The sequence below is a fragment of the Phalacrocorax carbo genome, chromosome 19 (assembly GCF_963921805.1).
Source record: "Phalacrocorax carbo chromosome 19, bPhaCar2.1, whole genome shotgun sequence".
NCBI classification, from domain to species: domain Eukaryota; kingdom Metazoa; phylum Chordata; class Aves; order Suliformes; family Phalacrocoracidae; genus Phalacrocorax; species Phalacrocorax carbo.
In genome coordinates this window covers 6,001,180-6,022,554 of record NC_087531.1, presented here as the reverse complement: position 1 = coordinate 6,022,554, position 21,375 = coordinate 6,001,180, and the positions used below count along the sequence as shown (strand labels likewise).

At 55.8% G+C, this 21,375-nt stretch overlaps 1 protein-coding gene across 4 annotated transcripts; it reads left to right on the top strand.

Annotated features, from left to right (window-relative positions):
* Positions 1 to 112: 112 nt before the first annotated feature.
* On the top strand, positions 113 to 20,230 carry LOC135316337 (neurturin-like). 4 transcript variants are annotated; one of them, XM_064469520.1, is made up of 3 exons: positions 113 to 197; positions 16,030 to 16,185; positions 17,867 to 18,932. In XM_064469520.1, exons 2-3 carry the CDS (start codon positions 16,041 to 16,043, stop codon positions 18,313 to 18,315), a joined length of 594 nt encoding a protein of 197 aa, XP_064325590.1. In that variant the 5' UTR covers positions 113 to 197; positions 16,030 to 16,040; the 3' UTR covers positions 18,316 to 18,932. The 4 variants fall into 4 exon arrangements, 3 of the variants coding, with proteins under 3 accessions (XP_064325590.1, XP_064325589.1, XP_064325588.1); XM_064469519.1 differs by having other exon boundaries at positions 114 to 197; positions 15,939 to 16,185; XR_010375721.1 differs by lacking the exon at positions 113 to 197 and adding an exon at positions 18,936 to 20,230 and having other exon boundaries at positions 11,837 to 16,185; positions 17,867 to 18,905.
* The last annotated feature ends 1,145 nt before the right edge of the window (positions 20,231 to 21,375 follow it).

Below are 21,375 nucleotides of genomic sequence, written 5' to 3'. Positions count from 1 at the left end.
GCTCCAAACCCGCCCCCGCCGCGGGGAGGAGGCGGTGGCCGAGTCCCCGCGCCGTGCCGAGCCGTGCTAGAGCCGAGCCAGAGCCGGGCCCTGCCGAGCCGCTCCGCCGCTCGCCCATGGCGGCCCCCGGCCCCACGCGTGTCCCGGTCCCGGCACGGAGCCGCCGCTGAGCGCCGCGCACCGGCTCCGCCGTCCAGGTAAGCCCCGGGGCGGCCCCAGCACCTGCCCGAGCCTCATCCTGCCCCTCGCCCGGCGGTGCGGGGCCGGGGCACGGCTCCGGGGGTGCGGGCTGAGCCCCCCATCCCCCGGCGGGACCCGGCCGAGCGCGGTGCCCGGCCCCGGGCTTCGCCGCTTTTTATTCCCCCCAACTTGGGCCGGCGGGGTCGGACGGTGTCACCCCGCGAACGGGGCAGAATCGGGTCCTTTGGGCTTCCTGGGAGGATGCGAGGAGGGGGGAGAGCCAGGATCCAGCCTCCGGCCGCCCGGTGCCGGGGCGGCCTTTGCGGCTGCAGGAGTTTGCTTCATACTTGGAGAGCGTCCCGCCACGCAGGAGCACAAACACGGCGAGGGACGGCTCAGGGTGCAGCTTGTTCGCGGGAGGGGGGGGCGGGTGGGAAATGCGTCCTGTCTAAATATTAGTTTAAGAAACGGAAGGATCTACGGCTGGGCTCCGTCTGCATCTGCAACCCCGTCACCTTCTCCCGGCTCCAGCCGCCAGCTTTCGGCCGCCGCCGAGCTGTGGTAACCATATCCAGAGCTTTGCAGGGGCTGGGAGGCGAATTTCACCCCGGCGTCGAGGGAGGGAATTTCCCACTCTTGTTGCAGTCTGTACGAAGGCTTTAAAAAAACAACTTAGACCTCGGATGTCTTTATTGCACATATATGGTAGCTTGTAGCCAGCACTGATTTAAATCCTATCGTTGCTCCGGGAGCCAATCCACAATTAGGTGCTGGGTCGAGGGCATGGTTTATCGCAGCGGGAGAAGGGACTGATGGCTGTCAGAAGTGGCGTGTGAGTCATGGATGTGTGCTGAAGTCCCGGGTCTGAAGCCAGGATCATTTGTGGATCCCAAATTCGGGCTCCCGCGTTTATGGGTGCTCCTAGATTTAACGGTGGAAGCGGCTGAGATGCTGCGTGACAGAGGGCAGAGAAATCGAGCAGTGAAGGGGAAAATCTTGAACTCTGTGCCAGATTTTAGGAGGCTTGAGCACTTGTTTTTGGGTTTCTAGCTGCTGGTTTAAACTGGGCCTCTGGTTCAGACTGAAATCTACCCGCAGCAGCACTGACTCCGGGTTGCAAAGCAGAACTAGCAATGCTGTGTCCAAGAGGGGATACCAGGCTGTCCCTTCTGCTTTGCAGTCAGCCTGTGCACAGTCGCAGCTACTCAGCAGCAGGATGCAGCACCGGGGCCAGGCTCCTCCTGGGCTGCACGGCCACGGGATTTGGAAGAGCAAGGGGAGAGCCCAGCACCTTCCAGGCCCTGTGGCATCCAGCCCCCGGGATGTAAATAAGAGGAGCTGGTCCGGTCTGCTGTGCCACAGCCAGGGTGGACATGCGGGTCCGGGACTGCTCCCAGTGTCCCTTCTCCCTGGGAGGTGGGCACCCCTGGGTGCCCGCGCTGAGGGATGGCTGGGTGGTGCTGGCCTGGCTGTGGCTGCACTGGGTGCCCTCCCACGGTGCAGATGTGAATCACAGCTCTCTGCTCGGCCATCTCCCTGCTCCCAGTGAAACGCCCCTCCTAGGGCTGCCGCTGGGCTGCTTTTCTATGGCTGTGCCAGGCTCGGGGGCTCCAGGGTATGCTTTTAAGATTGATTTCTACCTTTGGGAGACTGCAAGGGAGGATTTAAGATTTGCAGTATCTACTTTTTAAGGTCAAGGTACCTTTCCTGTGATCCTAAACACAGCCCAGTGGTAGCGTGGCCAGAGCAGGCGTCCCCTTGGCTGTCCCCAGCGCAGCGTGCCATGCACGCGCCTGGTGCATTGGCATTCAGCACGCAGGGCAGGCTGCTTCCAATCCAGGAGAGCCCCATCCTGGGACATGCTGAGCCACGGCATGCCCATGCAGGGATGGGCTTGTTGGGGGTCACAAAGAGCCATCAGCGGCCTGTTCATGTCAGCCCCTTCCTACAGAACATCTCACAGTACCCAGCGGGGCTGAGCCCCAGCAGAGGGGGAGATGCTGGGAGGAGGGAGGGTGCAGGGGCCCTGCGTGGGTGCCCCTTGCAGGAAGTGCAGTAGCACAGCTCAGGGCTGCTGAGTGTTTTACTGGTGTGGGTTTTTTTTCCCCCTGGTGCCGCAGGCAATTTCATTGCTGGTCTAAGCTAAAGCACATATGCACAATCCCACTTCCAGGACCCTTGCTAAGCCCGGCTGGGGCAGCAGCATGTGGTGCGGCTCCCAGGGCTCAGCATGTGTAGGGAGGGGGTGAGGACCCAGATACCATCTGGCCTTTCTACTCCCACCGTGCCAGGGATTACTTGGCACCCCAGGAGTTCTGCCACAGCCATGGGGCGGACCTGTCCCTTGGTCAGGGTGAGCCATCTCCTCCAGCTGCACCGTTAGCTGGCTGGACTGGAGAAATCCCACCCAACCCAGCTTTTTCTGGGATTTGGCCAGTTTGGAGTGGTCTTTTCCCATTAGACTTGGAGGAGAGGAAGAGAAACCCAAACTTGCTCCCTCCTGGTTGCGCCAGGTGTGGTGCAGAGATGCTCTCGTGTGAAGGAGCATCCTGAGAGCATAGGAATGAAACAACACCCTCTGCGATCACCCTGGGAAGGGAAATGCCACAAGCAGTTTTGTTCCCATCGCGTCTTCGTCACGAAACCCGAAACAGGCTCACTTTGTAACTCAACAGCCAAAGAGCTAAATTAAAACAATCTATTTGCCACCATGTTGTTCTCAAAACATTTCTTTCCACAGCTGTTCAAAGGCCGTGTCGCCAGCATGTCAGTCCCCTAATAAGAAATGTCAGTCACATCAACGCTGTTTTTTGTGAAGTGTTTTGATTTTGATGGAAACTTCCCCCCCCCCCAGCAGAAAAAGTTTCATTTGAACTTTGTCCAAACCAAGTGTATAAGGGGATGGATGGTGGCTGCCAGGAGGGAGGCAGGGCAGCCCTGCCCAGCACTTGCTGGGGGAAGGCAGCGCTCTGCGGGGCCAGTGTCTCCGCACTGCCCTGGCACAGCAGATGTCCCAGGAGGGGAAGTTCTTCCTTTAGCATCACTCCCAGGCTGCAGTAATCCAAGGCAGGAGTTGCATTTTTCTCTATTTCAGCAGCTTTTTTTTGCAGCGCAGGGACCTGGCTGTGTGGTGCTTGGGGCAGGGCAATAAATCCCATCTGTGAGCTCTCCTGGGTGATGCCTGGTACTGAGCAAGGAGATAATTCCTGAGCAGGGTCTGAGCTTGCAGGGTTTGCTATAACAGGGCTCCAGGCTTTAGGGAGCCCCTCGATTTCATCTTGGCCTGTTTTTTCGCAGACCATGGCAGAGGGGTGAGGTGGTTGTAAGCCCACCCCTAGTCCTTACCAGGCAGAAAAACATGTCCCCAAAGGAACCAAATGAATGCCAATTTTCGAAGCCTATTTAAAGCAAGCAAACAGGGCAGGAATTTAGAGATGGATAGAGCAAACAGCCATTATTGGGGGCTCTCAGAGGCTGGGGAGGGCTGGCAGCCCACCACCCCTGATGTCTCCAGGCCATGGCAGCTCCAGGGGCAACTGGGCTTCAACAAACACCTTTTGGTCGAGTCCCAGGGGTAAGAACCACTTTTGCCCTATCTGTCATCTCTGGGTCTTGCTCACGATAGCAGAGCTGTTTGCAAAGGCAGCGAGTGGTTGCATCGCTGACCAGGCCATGGGCTTCTGCATGGCTTGTGGTGGCTTTTTTGCCTTTAATAATGTTGGTTTTGGCTGTGCTCTGATGGAGCTGACTGGGAGCAGGGGGTGTATTTATCGCTGGCTGTTGTTGCTCCCTGACCCTCCTCTATAAAACACCAGACTTGGTGATGGCTGCTGGTGGCCAAAGACCTCTTGGCACCATAAAATAGGACAGACCCCCCAGTCCTGCTGCCCCAGGCAGCCTCATGGTGGGGTCCCAGAGCAGAGCAGGGGCAGCTCATCCCTGTGCCACTGACCACGGGGCTGCAAGCCAAAATCCCAAATCCCTGTGGTGTCCATCCCAGTGCCTGTGGTCCCTGAGCAGCTCTGGGCTACAGCCAGCGGAACTGTGCTGGAAGGAATGGGCAGAGGATGGTCCCAGCAAGGTGCTGGAGCAGCCTTTTGGGTTTTCCCTGGGGTTTTCCCTCTCTGCTGCCTTCCCCATGACAGGCAGGGATGCTGTGCCCTTGTGCAACACAGGGGGATCAAAGCCAGCCCAAACCTTGGGTATGAGCCAAAACACCTTCATCCCCTCCAGCAGGTGCTGCGTCCCACCCGGGGACACCAGTCCCATCCCTCCAGGGTGTCCCTGAGGAAAGGCTCACCTCTGACTTAATAGGGCAGCTGCTGTCTTTGTTACGTGGTGCTGGCTTATTAAGAGCACATTTTTGAGGCTTAGCAGCTCCACGGAGCCATCTGTGCAGGACAATGCCAGTGGCGGAGCCGCCACATGTGGCAGGAGGACACGGGAGGCAGCCGCTGGCAGCAGCGCTCTGCCAAGCCGGGCTGAGTGCCAGCGACATCGCCCCGCTGCCCCGAACCTGGGGGGATGTGCCTGCTTAGTGCCCCAAATTTGGGAGCGTGGGGGGAGCAAAGGAGAGGCTGGAAGGATTTCCTGGCCAGGATTTGGGTGGCACGAGCCCTCTGAGCATGGGTGGAGGGAGGACACATAGGCATGAAGGGACGGTGATGCCCCGCTGTGCCCTGGCAAAGCATCGCTTGCGGTAGGATCTCCCTGGCAGAGGATTGATGGGGAGGAGAGGGGGCCTGGCCCCCCCACCTGTCTCCAAGAGCGGCTCTGGGGATGATTGATCCTTTCCATCCCCAAGCGCAGGTTCAGGAGCTGTGGTGGGACGGGCAATGGAGGAGAGGTGGCATCAGCACACCAGCCCAGGGCTCCCCCTGGGACGGGGACAGCAGTGGGGTGTAGGGCTTGGCTGTGCCTGCTGGCTCGGCTCCTGCAGGCAGCGAGAGAGATGTGCAGCAATCCATCTTCTTGCTGCAGCTCTTCCTCCAGCTGCACCGTTATCTTCCAGCAGTGCTTTCTTTAATTTCCTGTTGCTCCAAGCAGCGCTGGCGGGTCCCGCTGCAGCAGCTGGGCTGGGAAAGGTGGAAAACTGGCAGAAAAGGGGCAGGTCATCTCTTCATACATTGCCCTGCGGTCCTGCCCTCACCTTGCTGCCAGTGTCAGCTCCTCCACAGGAGTGTGGGCAGGATTTGCGCGGCCACACTCTGGTTGCAAATAACATTTTATGGCAGTGCAGGGCGCACCACGCCGTTGGCTGGGGGCAGGAAAAATGCTCCCAATCTCTCTTATCCACAAGCTCGATCGGGTCCAAACTGGAGTCACGGGAGACGGCAGCTGGGCGGGGAAGGGCAGTGTCGCCGCAGCTCTCCCACACGCTGACAACCAGGGTGCGATCAGAGGGCTCAGGAGGCAAAACTTTGCATGTTTTTTGTTTGGTGGTTTTTTTTGGAAGCTGCGTGGCTCTTCCCTGCGGAAAGCCTCTGGTCCCCGAGGACATCCCAAGCAAGTTTTCCCCGCAGCGACAGGAAAGCTCAGGGGACTTGACAGTCTGCGTCAGCATGATGCTGCACCACCGTATCGGTATCTCCACGTGCAAAGGTCCAGGTGACTCTGCCCTGCTGCCTTCTGGAGATCCTCCAGCCCTCTTTATCCCAAGCATCTCCCAGTTTTGAACTTCCTCCACCCAAAAATCTCCATTCCCAGTCCACTGCTGTTGCTGTCTCAGGAGGAATTTCTCATCTGTTCGCTCTGGAGCAGCGCTAAGTGGTTCAATATGTCGGCAGTTGCTGCTGGAGTCGGACAGTAAATGCTAATGGGATATTAGTCTGTGCACTGTCCAAAACCCACTGGAAGGGTTTAGTGCAAATTGGATTTGCAAACCTCTCTTGGGTCTCTCTGCCCTTAGCAAAGCACTGTAATCCCCGGCGGGCGCCTTGACAAGCCGGGTCTTTCTGTGCAAAAAGAAATTAAATATATATAGGGAAAAGGGAAGTGGGGATACTGGGGATTTCCCACTGCCTGGCTGGAGATGGCGTCGGCATCACCTGCGCTTCTTGGGTCGGGATGCTGTTGAGGGGTGCAGATGGGTGCTCATCCCTCGTGGGGCACCCAGGGGCTTGTAACCCCTCCGTCCTGCCCCCAGCACGGCTCGTTTCTGGCTCAGCCTGCCCTGCCGGCGGGGATGCTGAGCTAGCGCAGGGTCTGTTTCTCTGGGGATGAGAACAGGAGTTTTTGAGGTGGGAGCTGAAGGACCACACCAGCCCACCAGAGACACATGGAAAAGCCAGAGATGGCCACTCTGCTCCCTGGAAAAATGTGTGTGCCCTGGAAAAACAGGGAATTAATACATGGGGTCCTTCAAGGGCCGTTGTGCTCCCAGGGCAAAGGGGAAACTGAGGCATGCTGCAGCACAGTACAAAAACAGGGAAGGTGAAAGTGGCCAAAGCTGCTGTGTGGGAAGAGGTGAAGCTTTTATGGCAGCCCTCTTGCCCTCCTGCAAACTCTGTCGTGTTTTTCCCTCCTGGATCCCATCGAGGGCTTTTCCTTTCTCAGGAAAAAAGGAGATTTCGCCCCCAGTGCAGCCGTGGCAGCTCACAGATACCAGCAGTGTCGAAACCAGCCCAGAGGAAAGCACATCTGGGGCCCGGGCTCCGTCTCGCTGCCAAAATTTAAGCTTTTGACCCTATTTCCTGAGGCACTAGGATTGTTCAAACAAGCCACAGTAATTAGTTTCCTCCAACAAACCACCTCTTCTTGGCATCGCGCAGTTATTTAGTGCGTGGGGGGGGTGGTTTGTCACTCCAGAAAAAAAAAAAAATTATGCTCAGCCTTCAGGTTTCAGCATGAATGGGAAATTTTGGGCTGGAGAGACAGTGTTGAGCGGTGGATGAGGCTGCTGTTTGCCAGCACAGCAGCACCCATGGGTGCCCAGCACTGGGGGGCCTTGCTTTTCATTTTTTGGCTGGAGTTATCCCTGATTTCCTGCAAGGCTACAGAAACCGTCCTCGGGTTGGTGGGATTTCAAATTATATATTTTATTTTCTCTGCCCATCAGCAAATGGCCATTTTCACAGGGATTTTGCTGCATCAGTGGGGATTTTTTCAGTTTTTATTCTCACCTCATTCCCCATTACGGTGTTATTGCATGTTGTGCCATGAGCCACGCTCTGTGCTCTAGCTGATGCACTGAGTGATATGCTCCTGAAGCATTTTCTCATAATTTTATCTCTAAATACTCATCTCTTACTCTCTCATCATAAAGGGCAGGTCTTGCTGCTGCTTAGAACTGACGAAATCGGTTTATAAAGGTTTGGGGTTGCTGTAGCCTTGCCGACCTCAGCGAAGCAGTCACAGCTTGTCAGGGTCAGCAGGGCCACGTGGCACCGGGCTGGGTTCCACCACATGCTGGAAACCACAGGCTGGGGACCACGCCACCCACATCCAACCAGCTAGGATTTTTTAAACACTTTGGCTGATTTTTAGCTCAGAAGAGGAATAAAGATCCCAAAAATGTCATGTTTTAAATTACTTTTTTTGCAGAACTGGGGGGAGTGAGGGGTGCTGGGGTGCAGGTCTTGGCCAGGTGCCCCCCAGATCTCTGTGCAGGCACCACCAGGGTGTCCCTGAGCTGTCCGGGCAGGGTGAACACTGCAGTGAGTCATGCTGCATTTAAACTGCCTTTTTTAAAAAAAAAAAATGCTGATTTATATTGCAGCTGTGTATCTGCCTCCGATGTGCCCCAGCGAGCGACGGAGAGGGTGGCAAGGACAGAATCAGCAGGGTGGGAGACGAGGGTAGCTGAGGCTGGAGGGAAAGTGGTGTCTTTATTTGCTCTCGCAGGGATCAGCCGAGCCCAGCTGGGACTGAACTGGCCCCAATGGGAGGACGTGGCAGGACACCGCGGCAGAAATCACCATGCTGCCACGCTCAGGTCTGCATCTGTGGCGGGATTCCTCCCCGCCGGGCACCCGCTGCATATCCCCTGTTAATTAATGACATGAAAGCCTGCGTGGGACCTCTGGGGAAGGAATCAAAGGCGCCAGCGATTCCTCCCCAGGTGCGGATGTGTCCCACGAGGCCGCCTGCCTCCCTGTAACCCCATGCTGTGCCAGGGCACATGCCAGATGGTGAGAGCAGAAATCCCACGGGAGGGACAGGAGATGGTGAGATCGGCCAGCACCATACCAGCATCTGCCTCGCAAGGACTGCTTGGAGGAGTCCAGCCCCAAAATGGGTCTGAGCAGGGCTGGCTCTGCTCCAGGGGGGGCCAGGGGAAGGTGAGCGTGACCCCAGGGTTTCTGGTTTGGGGGCACTGGCGCTGCTTTGCTGTTGTGGCAATTTTGGCTTCTCTCCGTGCAATCCAGCAATCATGGGGTGGCAGGGTGGTGTCGCCCGCCATGCGCTTCAAGGTGCCTCTTGGCCATGGCACATCCCCTGCGCTCCATCGCCTCCTGGAAGAGCTCCCAAACCCCCTCACTAGCAGCATCTGCTCAGTTCCCATCAGCGCATAGGCTCCCCTGGCTAAGGGACACAGGACAGGGCACGTCCTCCTTGGCGCGGGGCTCTGGCGGTGCGGTGGGGGCTGCGGGGGGTCCTGTGCCTGCTCACTCCCAGCTCTATGGCCCATGGGGAGGCGACGCCCTTCAGTGAGGCATACTGCTGGAGGTGCCGTGGGATGCAGGATGCATGTGTGGCGTGGATGAGTTAATGTACATGAATTTCCTGCCACCTCCAGTGCTCAGCCTGGCTGCTTTTGAGCTGGTTTGGCTCCCCAAAGTCCGAAATGAGGGGAATGGTGGGAATATAGATGGGGCCAAGAGCAGGGCTGCTCCGTCTGATGGCAACTACTTGGGTTCAGCTCAGCAGGGCTGGAAAGCTGTGCCCCAACGTTGCTGCTTGTGATGAGTCACAGCATACCAGCCATGGCAAAGCCATGAAATCTTCCTTCTCCAGCCACAACCTGGAGCATGACATGGCCATCACCCCTGGCACTGCCTGCAGCACTGCAGGGCACCCATGCCCCTAGCAAACCCTTCAGCTGTATTGCACAGGCTTGGTGAGGACTTATTTTTCTTATTATTTTTATCGTGATGGTGGGGGTTGTTGGTTTTTTTTTGCCCAGCTGTTTGGAGAGATGTAAACCAAACCCGCCGTAATTCAGCCCAAATGTAAATGTCATGTTAGCGTGGGAACGGTGCAGCTTGCCGCTGGTTGGTGTGTTCGGCTGAGGGGCTCCCCACGCCACCAGGAATGCTGATGCTCCCCCCACCCAGTCGCAGCCCCTTCTCCCCCTTCGCCATCCTGTGGGTCCAGGACCGGCTCCGCTGCTGCCGTTTCCTTGCCAGGGCCGTGCTGAGCAGCTGCAGCTGGGAGGGGCTTTGGTGGTTGCCCCTAAAGGCTTTCCCAGAGGAGCTGTGCTGCAGCAGGAGCCCAGGGACAAGGGTCTGGCTTGTTTGCGGTCGGCCCTTTGGGAGGGGATGGGGAGAAGCTGGGGCTGTGGGAAGAGCTTTGGAGTTTCTCGTGTTGGGCTGGTTTTCACTTAGGCAAAGCAGAACCATGTGTCCCACGCTCGGCTCTGGTTTTGCTTACAGGGGAGAGGGGAGAGCAGGGAAAGGGAAGAAGCAGCGCAGGGATAAGCCAATGTTGCAGGGCAGCACCGTGGCCGTCACTGCCTTTTGGCATTTAAAGCACGGGGCTGTGCTGTCATGCCCAGGTGGGAGAGCTGCTGGCAAGGACATGGGTACCACTGCCCTGTGGCGCCAGCCAAGTCTGCACTAGATGGTGGCACTCTGTGTCCCCAGAGCAACCTCCAGAGCAGAGCTGGAGATGGGGATGTTGTCTTTCTTCCCCTCTTTTATGCACCCACTTGCTGTCAAAAGAACAGGAAAATCCAACGGTTCAACTCAGATCAGGGTTTGGGGCTTTTTTCCTTTCAACGCTCCCTATTTTGGGGCTAGTTTTGCCATTTTGGGGTTGGTTTGACCCTGGGGCATTGACCATCCCGCTGCAGGTGCTGGTGCTCTCAGTGCAGCATCTGCCCCGGTCAGGGGTATGACACACCGATGCCCTTCGGGGGGGGGTTTCAATTCCCCCAAAGGCATGTCAGGAGCTTGTGATAAGTTTGGGGGAAGGTTGTCTCCACCACCCCCGTCCCCTCCAGCACTGGCCAACCGTTCTCTGAGAGGGGCCAGACATTGAGCCGGAGGCTGCTTCCGGAGGAGCTGCTTTTCAGCAGCCCCTGGAGCTGCTTCACCGTGGGCCTGGACAGAAATTGTTTAATTCCTGCAGGGTGAGTCATGAGGAGCCGGGATTTCAAAGCAGCTTGGCTCCCATGTAAGGCACTAAAATAAACAGTGTGTGGCAGGTGGAAGCCCTCTCTGATGTCCCATTGAGGCCTTCATCTTTCCAAGTGTTTCGTGTTGCCAAAAAAACCTCGGCCACTCTGTGGCCTCATCCATTCTTGCGGCGTGGCTGAGGCTGAGCGCTTGAAAATAATGAATCAATGCCCAGAAGCATGAATCGACTGAAAATTTATGACACACTTATTATGTCTTTTGGGTTCTCTGCTTTCTGGACTTTGAAGCATCAGGAGTGAAAGTTTTCATGTCTCCTCCTTCCCCCTCCAGCAAGGAGGATTTAGGGTAAAAACCATAAAACTCTGCTTTTTCCCCTTCATCTCATGACTCCAGGAGCTGAGGCTTTAAGGAGTCAGTGGATATTGGAAACAAGTCTTACAAGTCTACTTGAAAACTTGGAAGTGGCTTAGAAAAAAATTGCTATGAGAAAAACCAAGAGCGTGAAAAATGAGGGAAGTCTGAGAAGCCCAGAACGCTCTGTTTTTGTGAGCAAAGGTGATGCGTCTGCAGGAGGGGATTGCTGCTTTTTGATTTAGCAGGAAAAGGCAGCGGAAATGCCGACACTCGGGAGCTGAAGGGAAGAAAAATAGAAATGCGGTTTGATTGATTTGACTTATTTTTTTGCTGAACAGTGAGAGTAATCAAGCCTTGGAAAAGTTTACTTAGGGCTGTGGGGCAAATTTGTTGGATCCCCTTTGAAAATAAAGACAAGAGGCATGAGGAGCTCATGAAGGGGTTTTGGGGAGGATCTGCAGCGGCAGGAGGAGCCAAGATAATCAACTTGTTCCCTCCAGACTAAGCGGTGGGAGTTGCCTGTGCTGCTATTTGCTCTTTTTCCTTAAGATTTTCAGTTCTTCAGAACACGGAGTAGTTTTCCCTCTGCCTGGAAAGTAGCGACCCCCAGCAGGAGCCGGTTACAGTGGGGATGAGAGCGGGGCAGGTGACGGCGGAGGAGGCTGCGGGAGCAAAGGCTTCGTGCCAGAGCAGTTTTAGTGCTGGGCTCATGTGAAATGGAGATGGTTTTGGGGCTGTCCAGCAGGGAAGGGTCTTCTCCTGCAGCATTGAGTTTCCCGCTTGGCAGCAGGCACGGCATGGCTAAACGGTTGTGATTGTGTTAATGGATTTTCAGGAGAACACAGGAAAATAGGGAGCTTTTGGGCTGTTCTCCAGAAGAAATTCTGAATGCAGGCTTTGACCTGTGATCAAGCCAGGGAGGATCCCTGGGTTCCTCCCTGGGATGTAACATGGCTGCGAGCACCCAGACCCTGCCAGGACTCGGCCCGAAAGCCCCCTGGCAGCAAACCTGGGGCGCAGCCCCACGAATGGCTGTAGTGTGGCTTCAGGGGATGTGTTTTGTGACTGGAGTGAATGCACAGGCACGGCCTGTGGCAGAGGGTGACTTGTAAAGCTGCTCCGTGGGTTTTGGCTCTTGGAGACGCATGGTGAGAGCCAAGCAGGGTGCCCAGCACAGCCGTACTTGCCCGTTTGCCCTGTAAAAAGAGGGATTTTTTGCTGGCAGAGGAGGCTGTGAGAGGACCGGGCATCCTTGGGTGAGACCGCACCTCTCTGTGAGCCGTCCTGCCCCTATGCTCCCCATCAGTCCCTTGGCACACCCTTACACCCACGTTTTTGCACCTACAGCTCCTGTGGCACCCCAAAGCCTGGGGTTTGCTGGGTTCCTCCATCCCCTCCAGAAAGAGGGGGCAAAGCTGGAGCAACCTTGTCCCCTGCCTGCCTGGCATTTCGGCTGCCCACCTCTGTCTGCAGCCAAACCCCATCCCCACCCATACAATGCACTCTCCTTTTTATGAAATTGCTTTGAGCAAGAGGGATGAGCCACCGGTGTGGCTTTAATGGGCAATTTTCTGGGTCTGGGTGTCAGTTGGGGCACTGTAAGTGGCCGGGCTGCCTCCTGGCCCTGGGGACACAGGGTATCCATCCTGCCATGCTGAGCCCGGAGCTGGTGACATGGGGAGACGGCTGCACCTTTGCATTGTGGAGTAGCCTCAATGAGACTGGAGCAAAGAGCAGCAGCAGCAAGATGCAGCAGCAGCCGTGCCCAGCACTGCATGGCCCAGGCTGGGAAGACCCTGGTGTTTCCTTGCTGGAGGCTTGCTGTGCCAGCGGGAGCAAGACTTGGACACATCAACACTCAGCCTCAGACTAGATATGAGGAAGAAATTTTTCATGATGAGGGCAGTGAAACACCAGATCTGGTTGACCAGAGAGATGGGAGATGCCCCATCCCTGGAACCATTCCAGGTCAGGTTGGACGGGGCTCTGAGCAACCTGATCAGGTGGAAGATGTCCCTGCTCATGGCCGGGGGTTTGGACTAGATGGCCTTTAAAGGTTCCTTCCAACGCAAACCATCCTATAAGTTTATGATTCGCTAAACACTTGCCCCACCAGATGCTGAGCAATAGCCATAGGCAACTTTTTCACAGCAGCCTGGCATTGCCAGCAAACATTCGAGGTGTGGAGGTTTGGCCCTGGGGCCCTTCCCCGCAGGAGCCCAGCACCGCTCAGCAGGGCTGGAGCTGTCGTCAGGTCTTGCCAGCTGCTGGCTTTGCCCATTTCAGCTCCTTGCGAACACTTTGCACACTTGTGTGCAAACCACTGCCCCTGGGCAGCTCAGGGTGTGTGGCACATCTGGGGGCATGGGCACCTTTGGGTGCCAGTCTGCACCTGGGGAGGTTTAGGAGATGCGGGATGGGGCTGAGCCAGCAGGACTGTACCCGATGTGCCTAAACAGAGCGGTGGGAGAGCCCTGCAGTGGAGGGCAGAGGGGAGCACATGTCAAACCCCTTGTGATTATTTATTGTTGCTGGGAGTGGGTTGAAAATACATGGAAACCAGAAAGATGGGAGGGCACAGCTCGAACATCATCCCAGGTGAGTCACGGCTGTGATTCCTCTGTGTGTGTCTTTTTCCTTTCCCCCTATCCCAAACTTCAGCTTTCTCTGCAGGTTGGCACATGCGGTCTGTGGCTTTTTAGAGCAAGAGAAACCAAAGGCAAAGCCTGGAAGAATTTTTTTTTAATTATTGTTTTGCACGTCAGAGCTGGGGTTTTAGTCTTTTGAAAGGTCACCGGTGAGCGGACGAGGGCCAAAATTACTGGCTGCTGAAATAGAAGGCTTTTTTTATGAGATGTGCAGCAAGGCTGAAACCACTTTCCTAAAATTTTATGGGCTTGCAATAAGCCAGAGGCCCTTCCTCAGGTGGACGGCTCGAGTGTCACAGCCTTGCTACATCGCAGCCCTTTCCTTCCTGGTGCAGGGCAAAGGGGGCTGAGCTCCCTGGGAGCAGCTCAGGAGGCAATGATGAAGGTTGAGCTCTAGGTTGTGTGTGATCCCATCGCTGGTTGTCCACTGCAGTGTTCACCTCCTGAAATGCCCAAACATCAGCTCCCAAAAGCTGCTTGTCCTCCCGGACAGCCAACTGCTGCCGTCCAACGTGTCACCGCAAGCGGGGCTCCCTTCCCCACCTCCAAAGCCTGCGCTGTCTGCTTCGCCTGAGGCTGCTATTTCTTCACAAGTCCTTCATTCCCCATATTTTGCAAGCTGCTCAAGAATGAACTGCAATTTTCTTGGTCCTTCACCATTTAGCACCTATCCCAGCTGCCTTGCTGGGAACAGTTGGATGCCAGTGAGCATTTTTGGTGCCTGTTCTCTGCTCCTGCTTTTATCTCAGAGGAGAAACTTGAAATTAATGCACCTAATTATGGCGATGAACGTAGCTGCAAACACACCCAGCAGCCCCCGTCACCCTCCCCGTGCCTGCAGGACAGGGAGACCGGCTTGACCTTGGCTCCGCGGGAGCAGAAGCGGCAGCAGACGGGGATGGCACCGTCCCCCTCCCGGTGCTCCCCACCAGCTGGCTGCAAACTCTCGACCTGGTGCACGTTTTCCCGCCGGTGCGGTATCTCGGCCAGCTCCGCCGCTTTGTACCCCGGCAGGATTTCATGATCTTACCTCCTTATATGGTGAAACTATTCTTTTTCTAGCTTGGCATTGTTTATAGCCCAGTTGAAAATTTTTAGACTCTGGCTGGGTTCTACAATTATTTTGTAACCTACAGGGCATATAATTACTGTTAGTTAATGTGCAATTATCCACATCCTGTAAAATAAAGGGTTGCTGGCAATGAGGCAGCGTTCACAGCCCTTCTTGTTGTTTTTTACAATAACAGTAAAAGCAAATCTGTCAAATTCTGTTTTAAAATAAACAGTTTTCCCCAAGTAAATTCTATTTGGCAAATATTGCTAAACTGGGGTTGGGTTTGGTTTTTTTTCCCCCTGTGGAAAAATTATTTAAAAAGGAGAAATGTTTGAAGTTTGCAAGGAGCCGAAATAAAAAAAAGGGGCCAGGAGGCAGCTGCAAGTCCATGCCACTTTCCAGAGCCTGTCTTTGATGGGGATTTAATGGCTGACAGCCCATTGACAGGAACACGGACCCAATTCCCCGCTACCCTGCCTGGCTGTAGGGTCAGCTGTAAAATCCCACCAGATCCAATTTGCTTTGGATAGAGAAAATTGAATGGCATAAGGTAAGGGCCCAGCTTACCTGTGAGGGAAATGCCAGCGGGGCTTTTTTTATGCTTTGAGAAGCTGCTGGGCTGCAACCCCGGATGATCCATGCAGCTGAGGTGCCCAGTCCCACCGCAAGCCTTGCAGCTGCACTGGGATAGTCCAGCCACCCTGTTCATTTTTTCCCTGAGGTTTTCATGATTTGAACTGGTTTTGATGGAGTTGACACATCAGTGTGCCAGTGGGGAGAGATTCGGGCTCCAGTGAGCATCTGGGTGAGAAGATGGCAGGAGCAGACTCGCAGTGCTCCATGCACCTCACCAGAGGACGGGGGCATCAACCCACACCAGAGCTCTGCATGGGACGGGGGAGGATGATGGAGCCACAGTCTCCTTCTGCTGCTCGCCACGTCCCAAGGAGGGGATGTGCTGGGCAAAGAGGTGTCACAGGCTGCCATGACACGCCTGTCCTTTACTTGCAGCTGCCCACTGTGATATTAGCCCCCATGCAAGGAAACCTGGCTGGAGCAAGGGGAGATCAATATCCACCTGCCCAGCCAGGCTGCACGCTGTTGGGGATGGATTGGCTGAGGACACCGCCTTGTCCCCATTGACACCACCAGCCCCAAGCCACCCTCGCATGCTGTGGCCAATTTCCCCTCTGCGGCGCAGCCCACCAGATTGCTATGCCTCACTTTCCCTGTTGCAACACTAGACCAGTCTCAGGAGGGTGGAGGGGATGAGGTGGAGCCCAGGGGATGCTGGTGGTCCTATAGGAGATGGCCAGCCAGCCCAAGCAACGGGGATGGGGAAGGGAAGAGGGGGCCACAGGGGAAAGCCGCGTAATAAGGATATTTGTTTTGCCTGTTTTGCAGCGTTTCAATGTTCTGACTTGCTCTAAGATGAAGGTATGGAAGTTTGCAGCCATTGCATCGATGCTCCTCAGTTCCATGTTATCCATTTTAGTTTGTAGAGACATGTTCAACGGAAGCCGGAAATACAGCCCCTTGCCTTCCTTGCTGTCTTCCTCACGGGCATCATCATCCTCCTCCTCCTCGCTGCCAGCAGCTCCGCGGAGATCCCCACGGGCCCTGCAACGCCACAGCTCGCTGCTCTCCCAGTGTAAGCTGCTGCGCCTCTGCCCCGGGGCCACTGTCCCTCCCGCACCCACAGGGTCTGGCCCCAGAGGGGCACGCTTTTGGCTCGCAAGCAAAGCCCAATGTGGCCCAGCGGGTTTTTGCCCCGTTTGCTTGACCCGCCACCCTCCCTCGCTTCTGTGCATCCCCTTTATGAGTGGTTAAAGAGGAGTTTGGGGTGCAGCAGGGAGGGCTTGGGGCGACGAGCCGGGGGTCCTGCAAAAATGCAGCCACTGGGCACCAAACCCTGGTGCAAGCATGTCAGCTCTCTGTGTAGGGAAACCGAATGCAAATACCTCATCTTAATGCAAAGGAGCTGCTTTTTAAAATTTTTTTTTTTTATTTCTGCACTGGTTTTACAAATGCAAAATGTCAAACAGGAGCTGAAAATGTGGGGAAACGGCTCCACTCTGCAGGGAGGCAGCAGCTTCCCCTGCAGCGCTGCTCACCCCTTCGTGCTGGCAGCGTGCTGAAAATCTCTGGCATGTTTGTTTTGATTCCAAACCAGAAGAGCTTCTTTTTGGGTTGAAATTTAAAAATTGATGACAAGTAGTCAAATTATTCTTTCCTCTGTCTTTCCTGTGCCTCCCCCAGCGCTGAGCTGGACTAACCCTGGCTTTAGGGTTAGGCCAAAGGGACTTGGGCAACATCAGCGGCAGTCGGGGACAGTTTGCATGTTGGCTGATGGCCTAGGGGCCTTGGGGAGCAGCTCTTCCACCCAGGCCATAGGGAAACAGGGCAAATATTAGTGTTATTGGCATTTCTCCCCAGTCCCATCATGGCTTTTCTGCAGCATCATCTCTTGGTCAGGATCAGGTGGTTTTTCCACTTTGTTTTTGTTTTTGCACATCGGGGTGATGCCACCAAGGAGCAGAACTGGCATCTTTAATTCCTGCCAAGATGCTCTTCACAGGCACTTCATCCTTTTGATATCCCAACCACAGTGCCAGTTTCCAGCCATGCCGGAGAAGCATGGCTGCCCTGTTCCCCAGCCACAGCCATCTGGAAACAATAAGCGTGGCAGGAGTTAATTGTGGGTTGTTTTTTTCCCCCCCACTAAATAGTTGACTTTTAAGCATGCACTTGATGTTGTGCAGTGGAAGGGGCTGCTTGGGACAGCTCCAGGCAAGGGAGAGCTGGTAGGGATCAAAAAAGAAAATAAGGCAGAAGAGGGAAAGGGGAAGGAAGGATTTGGGGTTTTTTTCACCCTGCCACCTTCCTGCCCTCATGGGCTGGGGGTGGCTTGGCCATGGCCCACCCTGGGGCTCCTAAGGCCACGGGGATCTCTGGTCTTGGGGTTTGGGTTTTATAAAAAGCCTTCAGGCACCTCGTGGACATCCCAAAGACAGCTTCTGAGAGACGCTGCTGTTCGGCCACACGTTGTCGGGCTGCAGGGCTGAATTTTGCAATTTTTGCAATTTCTACTGGGCACAGAGGGAGCCAGGAGCCAGCACCAGGGGACAGCCACCACCCCAGGGGGCCTCCATCCTGGGGGACATCCACCTGGCCAGGGGGACCTCCATCCTGGGAGACAACCACCCACCCTAAGGGACCTCCATCCAACCGGCCAGAGGGTCATCCACTTGTCCCTGGGGACCACCACCCACCCCGGGGAATGTTCATCCCCCCCAGGCAACACCCGCTAATGTCCGCCCCTTCTGTTGCAGACAGCAGCTTGTTGGAGAGCTACACAGAGGGGGAGATCCGGCAGCTGATCTCGGCACTGGTGGAGCGCTACAGCCAAGCCATGAACTCGGGCAGCCACGAGCTGCCGCTCTTCCCCCGGGCAGGCAGCCGCAGAAAGCGTGCCCGCGCTCGCCACAAACCCTGTGCCCTGAAGGAGCTGGAGGTGAGTGTCAGCGAGCTGGGCCTGGGCTACGAGTCGGACGAGACGGTGCTTTTCCGCTACTGCAGCGGCACCTGCGAGGCGGCCATCCGGAGCTACGACCTCTCGCTGAAGAGCATGAGGAGCAGGAGGAAGATCAAGAAGGAGAAGGTCCGGGCTCGACCCTGCTGCCGGCCGCTGGCCTACGACGACAACGTCTCCTTCCTGGATGCCTACAACCACTACTACACCGTCAATGAGCTCTCGGCCAAGGAGTGCGGCTGTGTGTGAAGGGCCGGGGCCCCCCCAGGAGGAGTGGGTGGGAGAGGCTATGCCCTGGTCCCAAAACCCCTCTGGCTGCCGGGCAGAGGGACCGGGGGCTGTGGCGGGGGGAAAGGGATGGGCCCCAGACCTCTGGCTGGAGGAGGAGAGACTGAGCTGCTGGTGCGTCCTTCTGCGTTACTGTCCCGCTCACTGCACAGGACTAGAGACATGGCTGTTGGTACCAGTGGAGGCTGCGGTTGTTGGAGCAGTGACGGCTGCTTGCAGCTGTTGTCCCCTCCGGGGATGGCTCAGGGGTCCCTGTCAGACCCCTTGGAGGGTGACAGTGGGTGTGCAACATGCACAGGTCACATTCTACACTCAGGGTGCACGGGGTGTGTTACATGTCATACGTACAGGTCATGTTACCAGCAGAGGGGGTGTTGCAAAGTGGGTGTGCCCCGCACAGGGTGTGCCACACGCAGCAGAGGTGATGGGTGCGGGGGTGCGCTGCACGCACTGAGCATTACAAGTTGGGTACGTTGCACAGGCAGTGTGTTCATGCACAGGAGGTGTCGCTGCATATGACACAGTGCTGGTGGTGCATGGTACTGGACAGGGTGTGCTGCATATACGGGGTGTGTTATGAGGTGTGCTGTATGCACGGTGTGTGTTACAGGATGCATTACAGGCATGGGGTGCGTTAGATGGCTGCAGGTGCCCCGTGCTGCCCCAGGACAGGGGCTGAGCCCTGCAGTCTGTAGCTGCCCTGTGCGGGGGTTTCCTGGGGTTTCGTGGCCGCCATGCTGGGGTCCTTGCACTGCCAGGGGCGATTCAGCACCCCAGATCTCCATGTTTGGGAGCAGAGATGCACCGACAGTGGTTTGTGCTCAGGGGAAAGGCTCTGGCTCTGCTCCCCATGCCAGCTTGTGCCCCCTTTACCATCGCCTTGCTCCCCACAGTCCCTGGCTTTTCTTCTTAAAACTCGCGATAATCTGAAGTAACTGGATTAACCTCCTGTCCCCTCCCCGCTGCGGACAGCTGGGCTGGAGACCTGCCACCACCGGGGAGGTGACAGAGCCTCATGAGGCCACCAGCGAAGCCATGGTGCTCGCCACCCTCCGCCAGGTTTGCAGCATGGGCAGGAGCATCGTGGTTCGGCATCCTCTGAAAGCTGGACCAGCTCTCCTGGCCGCAGCATGTAAGTATTGCCCATCGCCTCGGCAGGGCTTGAATCATGCAGGAGAGGGGACTCAGGCCTGGTGTTTGACTCTGGTTCACATTTACAGCAGTGTCACGCTTTACTCCGTGGAGAAATAAATGAGACCGCAGACTTTTGCATTCTCTGGGCAGGCTATATTTGTTGCCTGGCATTGATGGGTTTTCTCCCCTTGGCCCTCTTCACAGAAAAAGCAAATCATAAACAGAAGGAGAATATTGGTGTCATGTCCTGGGCGGTAACCAATGCAAGGGAAAACACGCCGCTTGCTGCCCCCCAGTCTCAATGGTGTCCCAGCTCCTTGGTCCAGCTAAATGGAGCAGGGGAAAAAAACCCATGCACCGCCATCCCAACACGGCAGCGGTGAGGAGGAGAGCTTGTACAGGTGACCACAGCAGCTGAGCGATGCTGCTGCAGGATTTGGGGAACAGGTCAGTTTGGGATGGGAGACAGCTCTTCCCCTTGCACCACCTGTGGGTGAGCAGCAGCACTCCCAACCCCTGCAAAGGGCCAGGCTGGTGGGTTTTTTCCTTGCTTTTTCAGCCAAATGCCGCTCTTGGCCAAGCAGAGCGAGCTGTAGTGAAGCAATATAAACGCCATCCTTCAGGAGGGCCGGCCGCACACCCAGCGTCCCCGGGAAAGCAGCCTGCACTCTGTAACACAGAGTTTTCCCCTCGCTGTTGGGAAAAGGAGAAAGCAGCGGTGGGCGCGGGGTGTGAAACCCATCCGTGGCAGCAGAGTGGGCTGCTGGCTCTCCCAGCCCAAGGGGACCATCCTCTCGCCAGGGTCTTGCTTGAAGCAACAGTGAGCCAAGGGGGCTTGGGAGCAGGCAGAGGGTGCTCGGGCACCCCAGACCCACTCTCATACCTTCCAGCTGCAAAACACCCCCAGGTGCACCCACGCATAGTGCAAACCCAGCTTGCAACCCCCAAAAATACAGGCGTGCTGGGGAAAAAAGAAACAGTGCAATGTCAATTGCAAACCAACATGAATAGCTCCAATTAATCTTTTTCTTAATCTTTTTTTTCTTTCACCCTGCCGGCAGCTGAGCACCAGCCTGTGCAGAGGTGTAGGGGATGTGCCTGACGTGCTGCTGCCAGCGTGGCAGCCAAGCACACTGCCCCTGCTGATTTTTTTTTTTTTTGGGTGCAGCTGGGATTTGCCACTGCAAAACTCCCTGACCAGGTCTCGGGGTTAGCTGTGGCATCACGGCCATGGCCAAAGGATGGCTTTTGCTTGCATGTCTTCTTTCATGCATCTCACTCAGGGCCTGTCTTCTGCATGAAGCTCTTTCAGCTCCGCTGCAGGAGCGTTGCTCAACCCATGCTGTCCTGTGCCGCTTCACTGCCGCCTGGGCATGAAAATGTGGTTCCAATAGAAAGGCTGATATTTCCTTAATGCTTTCCATTTCTGCAGCCCTCTCTGCTGTAATAGGAGCTGGAGCTGTCCAGAAGAATGTCTACAATGCAGAAAGGGCAAAAAAGGATGGAAAATTCCCTACTCAAAGCTACAGCAAAATTTCATCTGGCTCCTTCCTCATCAGCCCATGCGTTATTTATTGTTAATAATAATAAAGAGCGTGCAACATCTGTTGGGGGGGGTGTTTTGAGGTTGGGGCTTTTTGCAGCTTGCCTATCTGTTGCTGCAGCTCTGCTGTTTGCAGCGGCATCTCTCCCCAGGAGATGAGGGTGTTTTCACAGTGTTTGAAAAATCAGGAGGTTTGGAAACACGAGGAGATGTTTAAAACTGTTCTGGTGGTTGTGACAGCACAAAATATGAGTGTTATGTTATCCCGACTCTCCGACAATGAGTTATGGGATGTTTCATTGTGTTTTACTATACACATCTATATACGTATGCGCCTGTGTTTG

Bases quoted from the DNA above. Each gene is read 5' to 3' on its own strand.
- LOC135316337 (XM_064469518.1), top strand. From the start codon at position 15,843: ATGGCCAGCCAGCCCAAGCAACGGGGATGGGGAAGGGAAGAGGGGGCC. The intron at 16,186-17,866 runs GTAAGCTGCTGC...CTTCTGTTGCAG, and splicing joins CAGCTCGCTGCTCTCCCAGT to ACAGCAGCTTGTTGGAGAGC.